This window comes from Sceloporus undulatus, chromosome 3 (genome assembly GCF_019175285.1).
Source record: "Sceloporus undulatus isolate JIND9_A2432 ecotype Alabama chromosome 3, SceUnd_v1.1, whole genome shotgun sequence".
NCBI classification, from domain to species: domain Eukaryota; kingdom Metazoa; phylum Chordata; class Lepidosauria; order Squamata; family Phrynosomatidae; genus Sceloporus; species Sceloporus undulatus.
In genome coordinates, this window is record NC_056524.1 from 200609467 (window position 1) to 200626553 (window position 17087).

A 17087-nucleotide genomic window follows, 5' to 3' on the forward strand; every position below is an offset into this window, starting at 1 on the left:
TTTGGATTTCAATATATGTGTCTTCTGTCTTACATTTCATTCACAGTTATCCTCATATTATTGTTACTGACCGTAATGTATATATTAAATAAGCTTTCTTTCCTCTTCTTACGCCTGGTCCCAGACTTTATTTATTTTTTCCTATTTCTTTTGGAATTGCTGCTGCGATTTACCATTGATCATCATTGTTAATTTATTCTTTATCATTTAATCATTTAGTTTTAATATTCAATTCTCAAACATCTGGGGATTTCCTGCTTTCCAATTCATTGTAACAATTAAACGAGCTGCTGTGATCATGTAAAACATTGTGCCTATTGGGTTTTGGTTCATTTTCCCTTCCAAAACCTCCATTATGTTTAGTAAAAATATTTTAGGGTTTCTTTCTAAGGTTATCTGAAAAATATCTTGGATTTTTGTATGGATTGCTTTCCAAAACTCGGTTACCTCCCTACATGACCACCACGTGTGATAGTAGTTCGCGTCATTTCCCCCACATCTCTAGCACTTACTTCCCTTAGGATCATTTTTTAATTACTGCCAGTTTTACAGGTGTCAAGTGCCACCTGTAAAAAAGTTTATAATAATTTTCTGTCAAGTCGGCACTTTTAGTGAACTTTATTTTTTTTTTCAGGTATTGAGGGGTATTTGTTCCCCAATATCTCTCATCCACTTTATCATACAGTCTTTTACCGTTCAATATTTAGCAAGATCTTATAAATTTAAGATACCATATGTTTTCCATCCGTGGATAGGATCTTTTCTATATCCTTTACTTCTCTTTCAATTCCTATCTGTTTGTTGTCTTCTTTAAATCTCTCTTTTAGTTGGTGGAACATTAAGCAGTGTATCCCTATTTCTTCCTTCTGGATCATTTCCAGAGTTTTTAGTTCAACTCCTTCTTCAGAAGTTGTACTGCAATTCCCATCACATCCTACCACCAGCTATGGTGGGTACAGTTGTTTACAGCTGCAATACAGCAGCACCTGGAAGAACACACATTGCCTAATTCTGATTTAGAATATCTGAAATGGGCCAATGGCTACCCTGAGCAATCTACACTGAAGGTAATTCAGCACTCTGTGTGAAGCAAAATGGAGGAAAGTCTGAAGTATCTTAAAAAGCTTGCCAAACATGAGATCACACTGCATGCAAGCAGAGAGAAAGAAAGAAAATTTCACACACAGAGACCCCCTTTATTGCTACAAGATAACAAGAAAATTTACTGCAGTTACCTGCTATTGGTTATTATACACATAGGACTGCACAGCAGTTGCTAGGAGACCAGCTATCTATAGCTTTCTTCTTTTAAAGATGTAAAAGAATTAATGGGAATAGTTGCAAGTTTACTCCCCAATTAGTGGCCTGCTATTTCTCAGAAGCACTGAAGCATCTTCACATATGACCAAAAGCAAGGCAAACAACAAAGCAGAACCTAGCAACCATTTCAGGTACTGAAAGTGTATTCTTTCTATTGGTTGGATGGATTTGTTTGTTTAACCTTTTATCTGAACCTTAAAAGAACAATCAAAGGGGACAGAGAAGATGTAAAGAAAGTCTGCACCCCATGAAAGCAATAAGAGCTGCAGTGTTTTTCCTTTATGAACCTCAGAAGCAAGAAAACAGTACCATCTCATAGGTGGGTGCATGGGAGGAAAATAGTTAAAACAGATTCTTAGCAAAAGCAAGCTATTGTGGCTGATGCCTATACACACTAACAAAGCAAGAAGCCTTCTCTTCCCTTATGAGAATCATTTCATAAGCAGACATCACAAATACTGAATCCAACTTTAAAGATTTCCTCTACACTGCAAATATACCCCACTGCCCTGTGCTAACACACTATTATTCTGTCCAGAGCAAAAAGTACTTGTCATACTGTTTATTTATTTAAATCCTGTTTTTCTCTCATATGGGACCCAACGCAACTAAAGAACAAGTTACATTTTTAAAAAGTTACATTATTTTAAAAAAAATAACTAGCTCTAGAGCCTAGGGTCAACCACCAAGACAGGCTTACCTCATATCCCCATCAGTCATACCTGTGTATGTGGTGGGATTAAGAAAATGGCCTTTCCTGAGGATGTCAGGGTCCTCCTATGCTAAGGATCTTGTAGGCTAATATATAGGGATATGATGCATCAGATAGCCTGGGCCTAAACAAAATAGGGCTTTAGAGATCATAATCAGGACTTTGATTGTGTGTGGAAACGGACTAGTAAGCAATGAAGCTCCTGCAACAACCTACTAGTATGGTTTCTGAAAAGAGCACCAACAAATGACAACTGAAGTGTTGAAATGCTTTTCAAATTCAACCACGTGTAGAGCACTTTATGGCAATATAAACAGGAAGTAAATATTGGGCCCAGGGTACTTGGAGGACCGCCTCTCTCCGTACAATCCGCCCCGCACACTCAGATCAACCAGGAAGCAATTATTAAGAGTTCCGGAGGTCAGATTAGTTACTACCACCAGGAGGGCCTTCTCTATCTCGGCCCCCAATCTAGCTAGCTACAAAAAGCAGTTTAGGGCAACACTAGAAGTTAAACATACCATAAAAGAGGATCCGGCTCATGGATCTCTCTGGGAGGTGAGGAATACTTCAGAATTGGGCCATGAGTCTATTAAAAAGATAGTTGGGTGGTGGTATGGCAACCTGAAAGGTTGTTGCTGTATTTTCCAAGGTTACAGAGAGCAACTCTTTAGATTAACCAAGAAGGAAACTTATTCTCTCCATGACTCCTGTATCTCTTCAGCAATGTAGAGCCTTAGTAGCAATATCTCTGCCAGCTTTTCAGGTATCCTTTTTAAATACAAAATGGATTATTGATCATAAAGCTAATGCTTTTATAATTATTAATTTTATAATGCACAATACATGTGTCAACATGTGTAATATCAACTCAAGACAACCTCATTTTCAGCAGGAAACTGGATTCCCTGTTATAAACTCAGAAATCAGAAATCTTTGTTGAGCTATTGCTTGTCACTTGAACATCTACTGGTAGATCCTGATTTGCTTACCCCCCACTCTTGCTAGAGAAAAGTTACTACAGTACTTCACAAATAAATGAAGGATTATATTTATTACTTCACAAATGAATTAAGATTATACCATCTTCCATATTCAGATGATTTGATAATTATTTACCGTAAGGTTTTTCTTCTATTACTTTTCCTGAAGAATCATATGTGTCTGTTGCCTTTCCCAATTCTCCAACAGCTGTGTATTTCTGTGAAGGAAAAATAATTTGTGTATAACAAAGGCAAAAGGGAGAACCTGGTTTCATTAAAAATATCAGTACTGAGTTAATACTATGCCACCAGACCTAGATGAAGAGAGGAAACACAGAGGCAGGGAATGAAGACTAGGATTTAGGACTATATGTACACATCCTCTTCTGATTTACCACACTCATAAAAACAGAAGCACACTAATTGGCTATTATAAAATATAACCCATAGTCATGAAAAGGTAATAATGTTAGAATATTTTAGTGAAATAAAAATAGTGGATTTAACATTGGAATGCGCTCCATCAGTTTCAGCGAGCTTGTCATCAAGAAGGATTGCACAAAGCTATAAAATCAGAACATTAAGAAGGAAAGGAGGGAGGAAGGGAGGGAGATGACTTCAGTGTTCTCAGTAAGTGCTGTCACCTCTCAGGAGGGGAAAGGAAACTGAACCCGCAACAAAAGAGACAAGGAAAAGTGGAACAATATTATCTCTAAATTGAAAGAGAAGCACAGGAATTTCAATCAAACTGAACACTCTGTGAATCACTGCTTCTCTTTTTAAAAAATCAGCAACAAATCTTCATTCACATTTAGCCAGAAAGAGCATTTTACATCATTATTTGCAACAATAGAAACTGGTGAGAGGGAAAAGAGAAAATCCTTTCAGATAACCTGTGGTTTGTTTTTAAATTTGAATATTTCACCAGTGAGATACTGAGATTACCTCACTACATTCTTATAGTGCTGCTGCTACACTGTTACTGCTCTGACTGCCTCCTGTTGCTTTCTGGGGTTTGCAGTTCACTGAGGTCTAAGAGCTCTCTGGTTGAGAATTCTAAATGCCTTTTCCTCAACTGCAAATCCCATAATGTCACAGGAGGGAGCCTGGGCAGTAAAAATGGAATAGCAGCACTGTAAGAGTGTAGTGCGGTAGCTAGTTAAAATGAGGACTGAAGTGAATGGAAGCGTGCGAGATACTTTACAGACCTTGGAAAAGTTACCTTTGGACTACAGCTCACAAAAGCAGCATAGCCATTGGTTATTCTAGCTGGGGAATTCTGGGAAGTGCAATACAAAGATGTATTTTGTTTCCTAACTAGAAAACTTGTAAACCAAAGATATTTGAGACCTAAGTTGTTCCAATAAATAAACTGATATAGCACAACTTTGCCATTGATTACTGATCATGACTGTTCTGTAAGGCCGTAATTTTCAGAGACTGCATGCCACTAAATACTATTTGCTATATTCTATACGCAGGAAATGCTTTTAAATTCCTGCTTGTGGGCTGTTTGAAGGGGTCTGAAAGGCAACTGAAAACTGGACATCCTCTTTAGTTCTTATCTAGCAGGAAACTTAAACTCCTAGTTATCTCCAGCTTACACTGCTTTCTGTAAGGAGGACAAAGCTAAATTCCTGCTGCTTTGAGTCAGGGGAGTAAACTATTATGCCAGCTGCGAATCATGAAGATAGCAAGCATGCTTCATTCAGGGCACAGTGGAGTGAAGAGAAAGGATTGACACCTGTATTGTGGTCAGTGTTGGAACGTTATCAGTTTTTGCATCTACCACACAATTGATAATAACCTCACTTTAAAATGTGTCCCTGCCCCTTAACCCAGAAAGCCCATTTTCTTTCTAGATGCCATAATGAGCATGGATTATAAGATTCAAAGAAATGGCAGAAAATCCCACAACAAGTTATGGGACTTAATAAGAAGGCTGTTTTCAGTATCATTCCAGCACTGATTTGAAATTGCATTTTGAGCCTTGTTTCCCCAACATAGCTCATAGTAGATGTAACATCCCATAGACAGACAGATATAGATATAGATATATATGTATATTCTTCAATATTTTGACCTAAGTTTCTAGACTTATACATGAGTATATACAGTACCCATTTCACAATGACAAAAGATACCAGACAGTGAGTTGGACATACCATGTATCATTCAAAAGGACAAGGAAGAACCACAGAAAACTGTGCTGTTCTGTAAGCTTCTAGTAGGTATCAATTTCACTGTGAAGAAGGCCAAATTCCTGAGCTCCTAACTTATCATCTATTTAAAAGCTTTTAGAAACCACAAAAGAGAATGAGATATCCACATCTTAGATACAGCTGTGTCCAATGGGGCATGCTGGCAACCATCTTCTACACTTCACACTGGAGGGCAGGTATAAAGCAGGATAGCAAATTCTCTGGCTATGTATAAGATACAAGATTCTCTGCCTCATACCTTATACCTCATCAGATTCCCCAGAATTTATTGTTTTTGGTCACTTGGGTTCCCAAGTTTGTAAGTTGCATCGAGTAGTCAAATCAACATTTATTTTTGAAAATGTTTAAAAAAAGTATAAATTGCAAATAGCAAGCCTTGGTACTGCCATTTTATATAAGGGATACCATTTTACTATGCCATTATATTTAATGCGACTTGAGCATTTATGAATTTTGCTATCCGCCTCCAAAATCTAAACCCCATTGGATACCAAGGAACCTAGGTTGGTGGCTTACTCCTGGGCTGTTGTATTTTATGGGCTTTCCAAGCCTCTTTTTTTCCTATTTATTCAATAATTTCATTGCATCAAAATCAGTGACAACTAACTGTCTAATTCGGCACTCTGACTGGGTTTCCTTAATTGATAACACTTTATTTTTCCCTACCTATATTTCTCCAGCTGTGCTCCATCTATCCAAATTACCTCCTTATCTTTTTGTTTATCTTTTTGCTGGCTAGCAGTATTTTACCCCTTCACTGGCCCTTTAAGAGACTTACATCCATTCATAAACTGCTTTACTCCTGAAGTCTTTAACTCTTTGATGATAAAGACAACAAAACAGTAAACAATTATGGGTTTCCCATTACAACGTAATAATTACACCCATTCCTCACAATCAGCTATGCTGGCTAGAACTGATGAGAGCTGGAGTCCAACAACATCTCTGTCCCTACCCACACTTGCATATACTTGCATAGTCACATATGTTAGAAAGTATTAACATTTTCTTGATCTCTATGCCCATTTTCTTAGCATAAGGATAAAACAGTAAAAAACATACAGCTGTCACATTAGGAATTCAGAGGTAGAAGCAAGCACATACATTTGTTGACCTTTTAAAATCATTATTTGTAGCATTTACATGCCTCTTGACATGAAAATCTAAGATGTTTACATTAAAATGCACATGCATCAACATAAAAATATTACAAAATAATTTCAAAATAATTATTGTTTATCTAACCATACAAAAACAAAGCAGTCAAATTTATTATCAGTGAATAAGGCATCTATATGAATAAGGCCTCTGCAAAATAATTCTCAAGAAGTGATTAAAGATTAATGTCATTCTACCTCTTGAATCATGCAGAGAAAAGTGTGGATACTATCCTTAAGTGTGGATACCACCCTTATGACTCAGATGTGGTCTTCAGACTTCCTCCATCCATTCTTGGTAGACAAACAACTATGAACTTCAAGACAAGGATATAACTTTGCAACAGTTTATTGATACAATGGCGCACTCATGACGTAACTGGCGCGACACAATATGCGGGTGCTATGCGTCCATTACATCATAATGACGATGCCCGTGTACACAGGGCATCACCATTATTATTATTATTATTATTATTATTATTATTATTATTATTAACCTTTATGCTGCCACCAGTATGTGCTAGGGTTAGGGACCGTGCTGTGCGGTCACGTAACCCTAGCACAGTGCAAGCATGGTGCTATAGTGCCGTCTGTACCACACCACAGATAGGACAGGGAAGAAAATAAATATTTCAATTCAATTACAGTATTGAAGGATTTTTTTAAAAAATGAAATAGTGAAAACTGAGCTGCCTAATAATTTAAACCTAAAGGACAAAATGTGGAGGACAAGAGCATGTTATAGACAACAGAACAAATTTAAATTTAATGAACAGCCAATAGGCTGTCTTAATACCAAGCAACATTACTTCTCTCTTCTAGAATCATTTTTCTCAGGAGACAAAAAGCTGACTTTGTACTAACACAGCACTATTTTTTTACTGCAAGACACTATAATTGTACTGTCACTGTTGAAGCACTATCAGATCTTTACACCAAAAATAGCTAAATAGTTTGACCCTGTAGATCTATCTCTGTTTTGAAATGATACTAACTCACAGGGTGACCTGACTTCCAGAAGGCAGGTAAGAGATACTGATACTTGAGCCTATGCAGGATAATTCCACAGTTAAAGGAATTTCATGTGTCCATGAGACACTATAATGCTTGGACACAATGACTACATAAGGTTGGATGAAGCCAGAACACCTTGTCAGGAAGCCCGGTTAAAAAGATCAGTTCTTTTAAATTTGCTGCTGAAACATCAGCATTCTTTTCACCATGTTAGAACTGATCATGGATGGATTCATTTTGCTTATTCTCTGATGTCTTTATTCACCAAGCAGTAGCTGCATTAACAGTAAGACACATTATTCCAGATAATATAGATAAAACCAAGTCTCAGCTTTGTTTGCTACTCCTTTTACTTCTCCTCCATGCAGAAGTTTGAGATTAGAAATGTCTACCTTTGGCCACTGCCATCTGGAAGCAAGAAAATGCACGATTTTCCAGTATCCTTCCTAACTTCAGGAGTCTTCACATGATCAGGAACTTCTCTACTCAGGCTTCCCTCCCTCCACACAAGAGTCAGTGGAATGAGGGGCAAGACTAGGCATTCCTCTCTCTGTGTTGTTTGAAAGTGGGTAAATAAGGCCTGAATGGAGATCCGTGACTGACAGTTCCATGTGTGCTGAAAAAGAGGCTGGTCTACATGCAGCAAGGCGTCTCTTACATTTTTATGGAAGGATATACAGGGTCACATCTTGGAATCTTTTTTTCCCTCTCAATCACAACCACCTGTTTCCCTCTTATCCACTGAGAAGAAGCTGTGCCAAGGAACTGGGATAAGGTAAGACATGCCAGGACCATTACTTTGCTTCTAATGATGGAGAGATGGCTACAACATTAGCTCTACTGTGAACAACACAGAAGATATTCAGATTGTTTTATTCCATCTCCTTGGTACCAACAAAAAGTTGACCAATCCTCCTCAAGCCTATCATTGTTTACTCAGAAGTAAATATTTTTGTCAATTAGACATACATATTCCAATGAGTTCAAACCTGCAGGGCCAGACAAACTGCATCTCAGAGAAACTTGCTGATGTATGGGCCGAACGCCTTGCCATAATTTTTGAGAAATCTTGGAGTGTAAGGTGAAGTGTCAAAAGACTGGCGAAGAGCAATACTGTCGCTCTCTTAAAAAAAAAAATTAAAAAATTAAAAAAAAATCCAGGAAACCAGAGACCAGTCTCCCTGACCTAAAAAACAGGAAAAATATTAGACCGGATTATACAGGAGTCTGTCTGTAAGTATCTTGATGACAATGCAGTGACCAGAAGAAGCCAACATGTGTTTGTCAAGAACAAATCCTGCTGAACTAATCTTATATCTTTTTTTGATCAAGCCACTAGTTTAGTAGATGGTGGGAATGCGATGGATGTCATTTATGTGGATTTGAGCAAAGCAATTGATAAGATCCCCCTATAATGTTTTGAATAGCAAATTGTGATTAAATGTGGAATAGTTAGGAACATTGTCAGATGGGTCCATAATTGGTTGGAAAACCATGTCCAAGGAGTCATTATCTTGAATGGAGTGTCTCAAGGTTCTAAATGTCTCAAGAGCTGTCCTGTAGCTGTCCTGTAAGGAGAGGGCAGACCTGTCCTCTGCTGCTTCATGGGGTAGGACCAGATCTAATGCTTTGAAGTTACAGGACAGTACATACCGACTGAATATTAGAAGGAATTTATTTACAGTAAGAATGATCCAGCAATGGAATCAATTGCTTGGAGAGGTGAGGGGACTCATTTTCTGCACATCTTCAGAAAGAGTCTAGACAGCTACCCATTGGAGATGCCTTAGCTAGAGATTCTGCATTGAGCAGGGGCATTGGACTAGATAGTCCATGAGGACCATTCCAACTCTATGATTCTATGACTAAGTAAAATGGGCATTGAGTTACAGGCTAAATGCTTTCTGTAAAGAACAAAATAAGGCAACATTCCCCACCACTGAAAATTACAGAATCTATGAAACAGAAAACTGCATCTTCCGAATTAGCATATATATCACTTGATGACTGCAACGTCAGGTGATGTTTGTTTAAATATGCCATCACCAATCTGACATTAAAACATTCACATCAACTACTGAACAGATGTTAAAAATTGAATAGCTAATATTAAAAAAATGGAAAATTCAGATTTATAGTCAAGTCACCCCAGCTTTCTTTATCTATCTACAGAACTATATACATTTACAAAGACTCAAAAGCAATTTAAAATTATCATCATTTGCAATAATTACTTGCAGACTACAGGTGTTTAATAGGTTCTAGGAAGAAGTGTTTTGCAGAAACATCAATAAATTTTTTTTTGTTAAAATGTACATCACTTCCATCAATTAGAATTACAACAAACATACCAAGTACTGTATGCTTAAGCAAAGCAAATACTGCTGCTTATGTCACATGTTCCAAAGGTATCAAAAACTAACAATTATGCAAAGTTGCAGTATGTAACAATCTATTTTTCAGAAGAGAAGGCTATTAACCCATCAGTGACTCTTCTCAATTAATTTCAATTCAATATGCAAAAAGATATTTACTGAATCTTTGCACAACTCACTAGCTAAAGCCCTCTGGGAGGTCCAGAAATAAAGGTGAAAACTGTTAAACATATAAATATGAGAAAACAATGTTAAAATCTAAAACAAGTAAAGTAGAGGACAACAGCATTGCAAGGGCTTAAAATCTTGCATACATTTTTAAACCTTAAGGATGAAAATGCCCAGGCGAATAAATACTTCTTCATTTCCAGCCTAAAAGGTAGGTGCCTAGGGAGCCTTTCCAAGAAATCTATAATACAAAATTATTATTAATTACAGAATGAATCTACTTTATCCAGAATTCCAAATTCCAAAATATTACAAAAAACCAAACCTTTTTCATGGGTGGCTGAGATAGTGCTACCTTTGCTTTCTGATGGTCACTGTACAAAAACCTTCACACACAAAATTTTAAAAATATGTTATCCAAGTGACAATTTGATAGAAGACCATACAAGCCTAAACCCATAATTAGATGACTAAGCCTGCTCTTTCAATGAATTCAAGGGGGCTCTGTGAATTTTAATAAACCTGCACAGCATTACACCGAAAGAGTTCAAAATGAATTGGTGTTTTGTCTAATTCCAAATGCTCCATATTATTTCTCATACAACGTGAGGACTGAACTCACTTTCTACTCTGTCAGTACATATATTTGTGAACAAGCATTAAAACTTACCAGTGTACAGTATATAAATTGAGATCTCAATTACACAAGGATAATTTCTCATACAAGTAAGGATCTGCCACTTCTAATCTCACATTAGAAATTTCATACACTGCATCAAAGAGGAAGTGTAACATGTCATCCAGCTGTGTCCAACATGTCCATGCAGATTACCTTATGTTATGCTCTCTTCTTAATATATCATGCACATTAACTACACTTTGTAGCCCTAGAAACAGTACATAAGATACTGAAAACCTCCCTTCTCTGTGTAGATCAGAACGAAGAGATACAGATAGTACCTATTTTATATAGCATACCATTGAATTCTCACAATTGTGGAAATCACAACTGACAATGAAGGAACAGGACTTTATTTACACAAAAAGAGTGGAAGAGTGTCACTGCTTGACTTTCCATTTTCAGTTTTTCAAAAGTTAATGAGAGTTTCTGGGTGGAGTTTTCCTAGTGAGGCTATTAAGATACACTTCCTAAAAATCTCTGGAAAATGAAAAAGAAGGGAAGAGGCAAATGTACATATTGTATATAAACCAGCTAAAATACTAGGGACTGCACAAAAGGAAGCACAAGAAGACAGGCCTTGCTCAAAGGGATTATAATCTAATTATACAAATACAAAATATTCATACTAAAGTAATACTTAGTTGTAACCAATGCAACTCATGACACCATGACCTACTATGGACCCATCACAATAACTTAACACATTTTTAAGGAGAATGAATTAAATATTTTGGGCTGGTTAAATTGCTTAGTGAACAAGGAAGGACAAAAGAAAAACTGTAATAATGCAGAGTAACAAACTAAATGCACAAAGGGAACAGTATCAGATTAAAAGAAATCAAACCAGAAACACAGAAAACACATTTGTTTGCATAACATATAAATTGGGCAGTAGCATTCAAACACAATTAAGTGATTTAAGATGGAAACAGAAAGATCAACAAGGGTAGCTTTGCAGTAATTGAGTTGGTACAAAAAAAGAGCTCTAAGCAAAGTATGGCTGGATTATTGTAAGGGGAGGGGGGTAATGTCACCAATAGTTGATAGTTGAAAGTGACAGGATTTTATCTAATGATGAAATATGCAGAAAACACTCAAATCATGAGCTTGAAGCAAAAGAGAAAAAATGTCATTAATATGGGGGAAAGTATCTAAAGGAAAGGAAGTTTTGTTTCTGGAAGATTTGACATCAAAGGATGAGCAGACAACTATGAAGAAGCAGCAAGTAGAGATGAAAGATTAACAAACAAAGAAGATGACAGAAAAGAATAACTGAATACCAGCCACATAGATATTAGTGGGAAAGATGGAATAAGATTCAAGAATAAAAAGCAAAAGTAGTTTGACAAATGCAAGAGAGAATCAGTAATGGAAACATGTAAATTATCTTTCTAATTGAAGAAGAAATTAAAGATAGAAGAGAAGTACAAAAGCCAAAATCCCTGAGAAGAATGAGAAAATGATCAAGAATACCAAACCAGATAACAAATGAAGAAGAAAAATGTTGCTTTTTGGACAAATTTATAGTTAGTTAAGTAAACGAGTTTCAGTTTAATAGTACACATCATCACAACTGACAAAAGCTCAAGTGGAATAAGACACAAAAGCAAACAGTGAGAGAATATATGTTCAGTACAAAGAAAAAAGAAAATTGGATGACAGGCAAAAAATTATCTAGAATATCTTTTTTAAAACCTAATGCAAGTTTAAAGTCCTAAAGAAGGCAAAATCTGTTTAAGAAAATCATGGACTAGAAGATGACAGAAAAAGATTTTAAAAAATACAGTTGCTCCTCCGTTTATGTAGACTTCATACCCGCAGACCTCGCTTACTCGTGAGGAGCAAATGGAGGGAATTAAAATGGGGCACGTGTCCCCATTCAAGCCTATGGGGCTTGAATGTGTGAGAAAACGGAGGGCTGACTGTTTAGAAGAATTTCATTAAGCTTCCATTCTCATATTCTCTCCCCATAGTAAAGTGGGAATGCAATCATACCTAGGGGTAGAGATGTGAAAGCCCAGAAAAAAATCAGAAACATTTGAAGGATTTTCCCTCAAAGCCTTTCCCCATAAAAACACAGAAAACTGAAAACAGCAAAAATGAAGAAAAAAAATCTGTAAGATCTTCTTGTACTTTGCCTGGAAACTAATTGGCAGCCACTGGAGTAATTTTAATATTGGTGTGATGTGATTGCTCCTGAATGTAGCTGTAATCAGTCTGGCTGCCATATTCTGAACCAGTGGGATGTTCCAGACTTGGTAGAAAGGTAGTCCAATATAAAGCATGTTGCAGAATTCCAACATTGAGGTTACCAGCACATGTACTACCATCTTTTGCGTCCTCCAATACTATGAAGAGACACAGTCGGCTTAGCAGCCAAAGCTGATACACTTACTCCTTATGCCTAATTCCAAAATACTGTGCTCCAAAATTCAAAATTGTCCATATGGGTGGCTGAGATAGTGACACCTTCGCTTTCTGATGATTCAGTGCACAAAACTTTATTTCATGCACAAAATGTATAAAATTACCTCCAGGCTATGTCTATAAGGTGTATATGAAACAGAAATGAATTTCATGTTTAAACCTGGGTCTCATTTCCAAGATTTCTCATTATGTATATGTAAATATTCTAAAATCAGGAAAAAATCCAAAATCCAAAACACTTCTAGTCCCTAGCATTTTGGATCAGGGAGACTCAACCCATGTTTCAAACGCACCTGAGAGGGTGGTGGAACAGAGAGAAGGGCCTCTCCTGATGATCTCAATACTCTGGGGGGCTTGTACAGGGAGATACGGTCCTTCAAATATCCTGGACCCAAGCTGTATAGGGCTTTATAGGTCAAAACCAGCACTTTGAATTGTGCCCGGAAATGAACTGGCAGCCAATGGGGCTGTTGAAACAAAAGAGTTGTATGCTCCCTGCAGCCAGTTCCGGTTAACAGCCTGGATGCAGCTCTTTGGACCAGATGAAGTTTCTGAGCACTTTTCAAAGGCAGCCCCACTAGGAGTGCATTACAGTAATCCAGACTAACATACTGCTGACTCATACCACTGACTATATATTTTTTTCCATGGGATTTATTTTTATTTTATTTATGGGATATACAGCCGCCTGCGCCATACGCGGGCGCGCTTTACACGTCTTGAGCATACGCGCTCAAGCCGCGGGGCACGCACGGGGCGGCGCGTCCCATTCAATTGCATGTTGCGCCCTGCGCGTCGCCGCGCCGCCATGCACGAGCCCCATTGTTTACAATGGGGCTTGAGCATAGGCGGAATTCGCCTTACGCGGAGAGATCCGGAACGGATCCCCGCATAAGGCAAGGGCCCACTGTATATCCTGCCTTTCTCCCAAAATATATGCAGAACACATTCCCCCCCCCCCCCCCCCCGCCCGGCAAATGTAATCATACAGGAAATAAGACTTAGAGGCAGGGGGTGTCCAATGGCTGCACTGCTCTACTTCAACTATAAAACTATAATTTAAATTTTTTAAAATGTTTTAACAACCTTTACTTAAACAATGGCAGCAGGTTGTAATGCTGAATGCAGCTCAAACAACAGTATTCACTTTGCTTCTCATGTGTGCAAGAACATCTTTTCCACAAACTGAGTAAATCCATGATAGCTGTGACAGTAATGTGCAAAAATACATTTCCATCCATCAGCTTCCCCACCACCTCCAAGACTTTTTCAACCACAAATTAGCCACCAACCTGCTAGTCTTTCTGTGCTTGCTGAGCATGTATGATCTAGTTCACAAAGGGAAAAGGCAGTAGTACCACAGGGAGGAATCTTTTTGTGCAAAGCAAGAACTCTTGGGTTGGGTGGAAATTTCTCACCAGGCTGATTTGATACACTGAGTTAGTCCCTCTAGTCAAAAAGAACAAATTTTCCCAATCATCGAGTGTGAGTGAGTGAAATAGCCTTTCTGGGGTGTGTGAAGGAGGGCTGGAGAAAGTAAAGGTAATTGATGAGAAAAGCAAGTTTCTTTATTTTAGTTTAAGGCAATGGTTTATGATCAAAGGAAAATCAAAAGATAATGAAAAAGTAATGATACAGATCAGAAGTTACTTTCAAATCCAAAACATGACCTGCAGAATGATTAGTGAAAGATGGGCTGGGAAAGAGGCAGTAACCTACCAAAAACAATAAGTCTTGTGACATGTAAAAGTCTAAAGAATATATTATAACATAAACCCCCATGGACTATAAATCTTCCTCGCCCAAAACAGATGAAATGGGTTAAGAGCTACAAAGTTCATGTACAATGCCACAAGGTTCTGTCAATTTTGCTTTAAGAGACTAACACAACTATCCTTTAAAAGGAAAAAAAGAGTATGAGCACCATGAAGTGAACACAGGACCACTTTACCATATGAAAATTACTGAAAAGGCAAGATGTAATGGCAAATATGTCTGCTGACTCAACAGCCATCTGAAGAATGTTAACCTTATTTTGCTAGTGTTAGAAGGTGAAGGGGCCTGTAATGAAATTTTAAATGGCAGAGACTGCCAAAAAGTACCCATGGAGTCCATTTTTTTACTACATGAAACAACATGACCACATTCTGCTCCTTTAATAATAATAAAAAGAAATCATACTATGCTGGACAAACATAAAAAACCTGATAGAAAATTTAAAAGTTTAAACTTAACTGCACGTTAAAAAAATACATATTTATTTATCTTACTTTGTAACTATCAGTGCAAATGAGCAATCATAAGCAAAACTGAACTGTTCTTTCCAGGAGACCTACCAGTAATGAAGTGATGCTCTTAACAAAAAGGCTAATGGGAAATCAAGACAGTGCCTCAAAGTCTTTTGAAAAATTACTTGAAAGCCAACAGATTTGCATACACTTGCTATTATTGCCACATCTGTAACTGTAAAGCTATGTGCACATAGGTTTAAATTCACCCTTGTAAATAAAAAAGAATCAACATTATGAATCCTAGGTGTAATGTGACAACTATACCTGTGAAGAGGGGTTTTTTGCAATGTGCCAAATATCTTGGGGGGGTATGTAACTCTTTAGTGAGGTGTATTCACTAAATGCCTCCTGTGTCTGCTATAGTGAGGACCTATTTTTAATAGTGGCTCACTGGAGATATGCCACCAGATCCTTGGTCTGCATACACGACGGCATACATGGTTATGAGGCTTTCACTTGGTGAATTAAATTTTATTGCTTCCCACCCAACATTCTCCATTAGCCTCCCTTGCTAAACCACATGGGATAAATCATTAAGTCTTTGTAGAGCATCAGAAAACACAAATACAGAGAACTGGGATTGAATATCAGTCAGACTCTTGTGAGAGCTGCAGCCTGCCAACAATCTTCCTTACCTTAGAACCTGCCAACATGCCACTCAACATTTTAGTTCCTTTTCCAACACCAACCACTGTTAAGAAAAAAAAGATGACTTCAAAAACTGGGCATCCTGACTCCATATTCTCTACAGATGTCTGCAATACATCATACTATTTAAAACATCACTGCATATTCTGCTAACAGCATCAAATGATTAAAAAAATGAAAAAGTTACTCCAATGCAAGAGAGAGAGAGAAGGAATGGATAAGGGCAACATGTTGCTGACATGTGTGTAATTGTACGTAAAGACCTTTTTCAGTAGTTTTCAAGTTTTTGCAGTCTATGCCCATTGCCTAATAGGGTCATTCTGCTAACACAAACTATTATTACACTTGCAGACATCTCTCTCGTTCTGGACTATACACAACATGTTGGATTCTTTATATTTTGATACATTCTTTAATAATTTTAAAAATCTTATCTTTTTATCTTTTACCCTATTCTTTGATTACTACTGTTTTCTTTTGTTGTTGTTTTTTGTTTGTTTTTTGGGCTATAACCTGTATTTGATTGCCTAACGGGAATAAAATTGGAAATTAGAACAAGGTAAACCAACTCACTAGTTCAAACTGTAAAATGCCTAATTACCACAAGAACAAATATGCTACTGCTTGGACATTAAGAATAAAACAAAGCAGAACTCCACAACACTATCTTCCTCAGCAAAGCATCACACTGTGTTTAAACCATGGTCACTGGGCAAGCAACCATCATACTTTTATCATAATGAAGGCAATGAAAGTGAAGGGTCTAGAAACCATGCCCTATGAGAAATGTCTCAGGGAACTGGGTATGTTTAGCCTGGAGACGAGACAGTTAAGAGGTGATATGACAGTCCTGTTCAAATATTTGAAGGGATGTCATATTGAGGATGGAGCAAGATTGTTTTCTGCTGCTCCAGAGAATAAGACCTGGAGCAGTGGATTCAAACTATAGGCAAGGAGATTCCACCTCAACATTAGGAGGAACATCCTGACAGTAAGAGCTGTTTGACAGTGGAACACACTCTCATGGAGAGTGGGGAAGTCTCCTTCTTTGGAAGTCTTTAAAAGAGGCTGGATGGCCATCTGTC

At 37.5% G+C, this 17087-nt stretch overlaps 1 protein-coding gene across 3 annotated transcripts in view; it reads right to left on the reverse strand.

The window, feature by feature from the left end:
• TRUB1 (TruB pseudouridine synthase family member 1) overlaps positions 1 to 17087 on the reverse strand; it is a 41798-nt gene that overhangs the window by 17062 nt on the left and 7649 nt on the right. For 2 of the 3 annotated variants that reach the window (XM_042460422.1, XM_042460421.1), the window contains exons 3-4: positions 15990 to 16045; positions 3152 to 3233 (exon numbers count right to left, since the gene is read on the reverse strand). The exons of the other annotated variant lie outside the window; for it this stretch is intronic. In XM_042460422.1, the coding sequence (XP_042316356.1) occupies positions 3152 to 3233; positions 15990 to 16045 (138 nt within the window). The remainder of the gene's footprint in view (positions 1 to 3151; positions 3234 to 15989; positions 16046 to 17087) is intronic. 3 annotated transcript variants of the gene reach the window in all.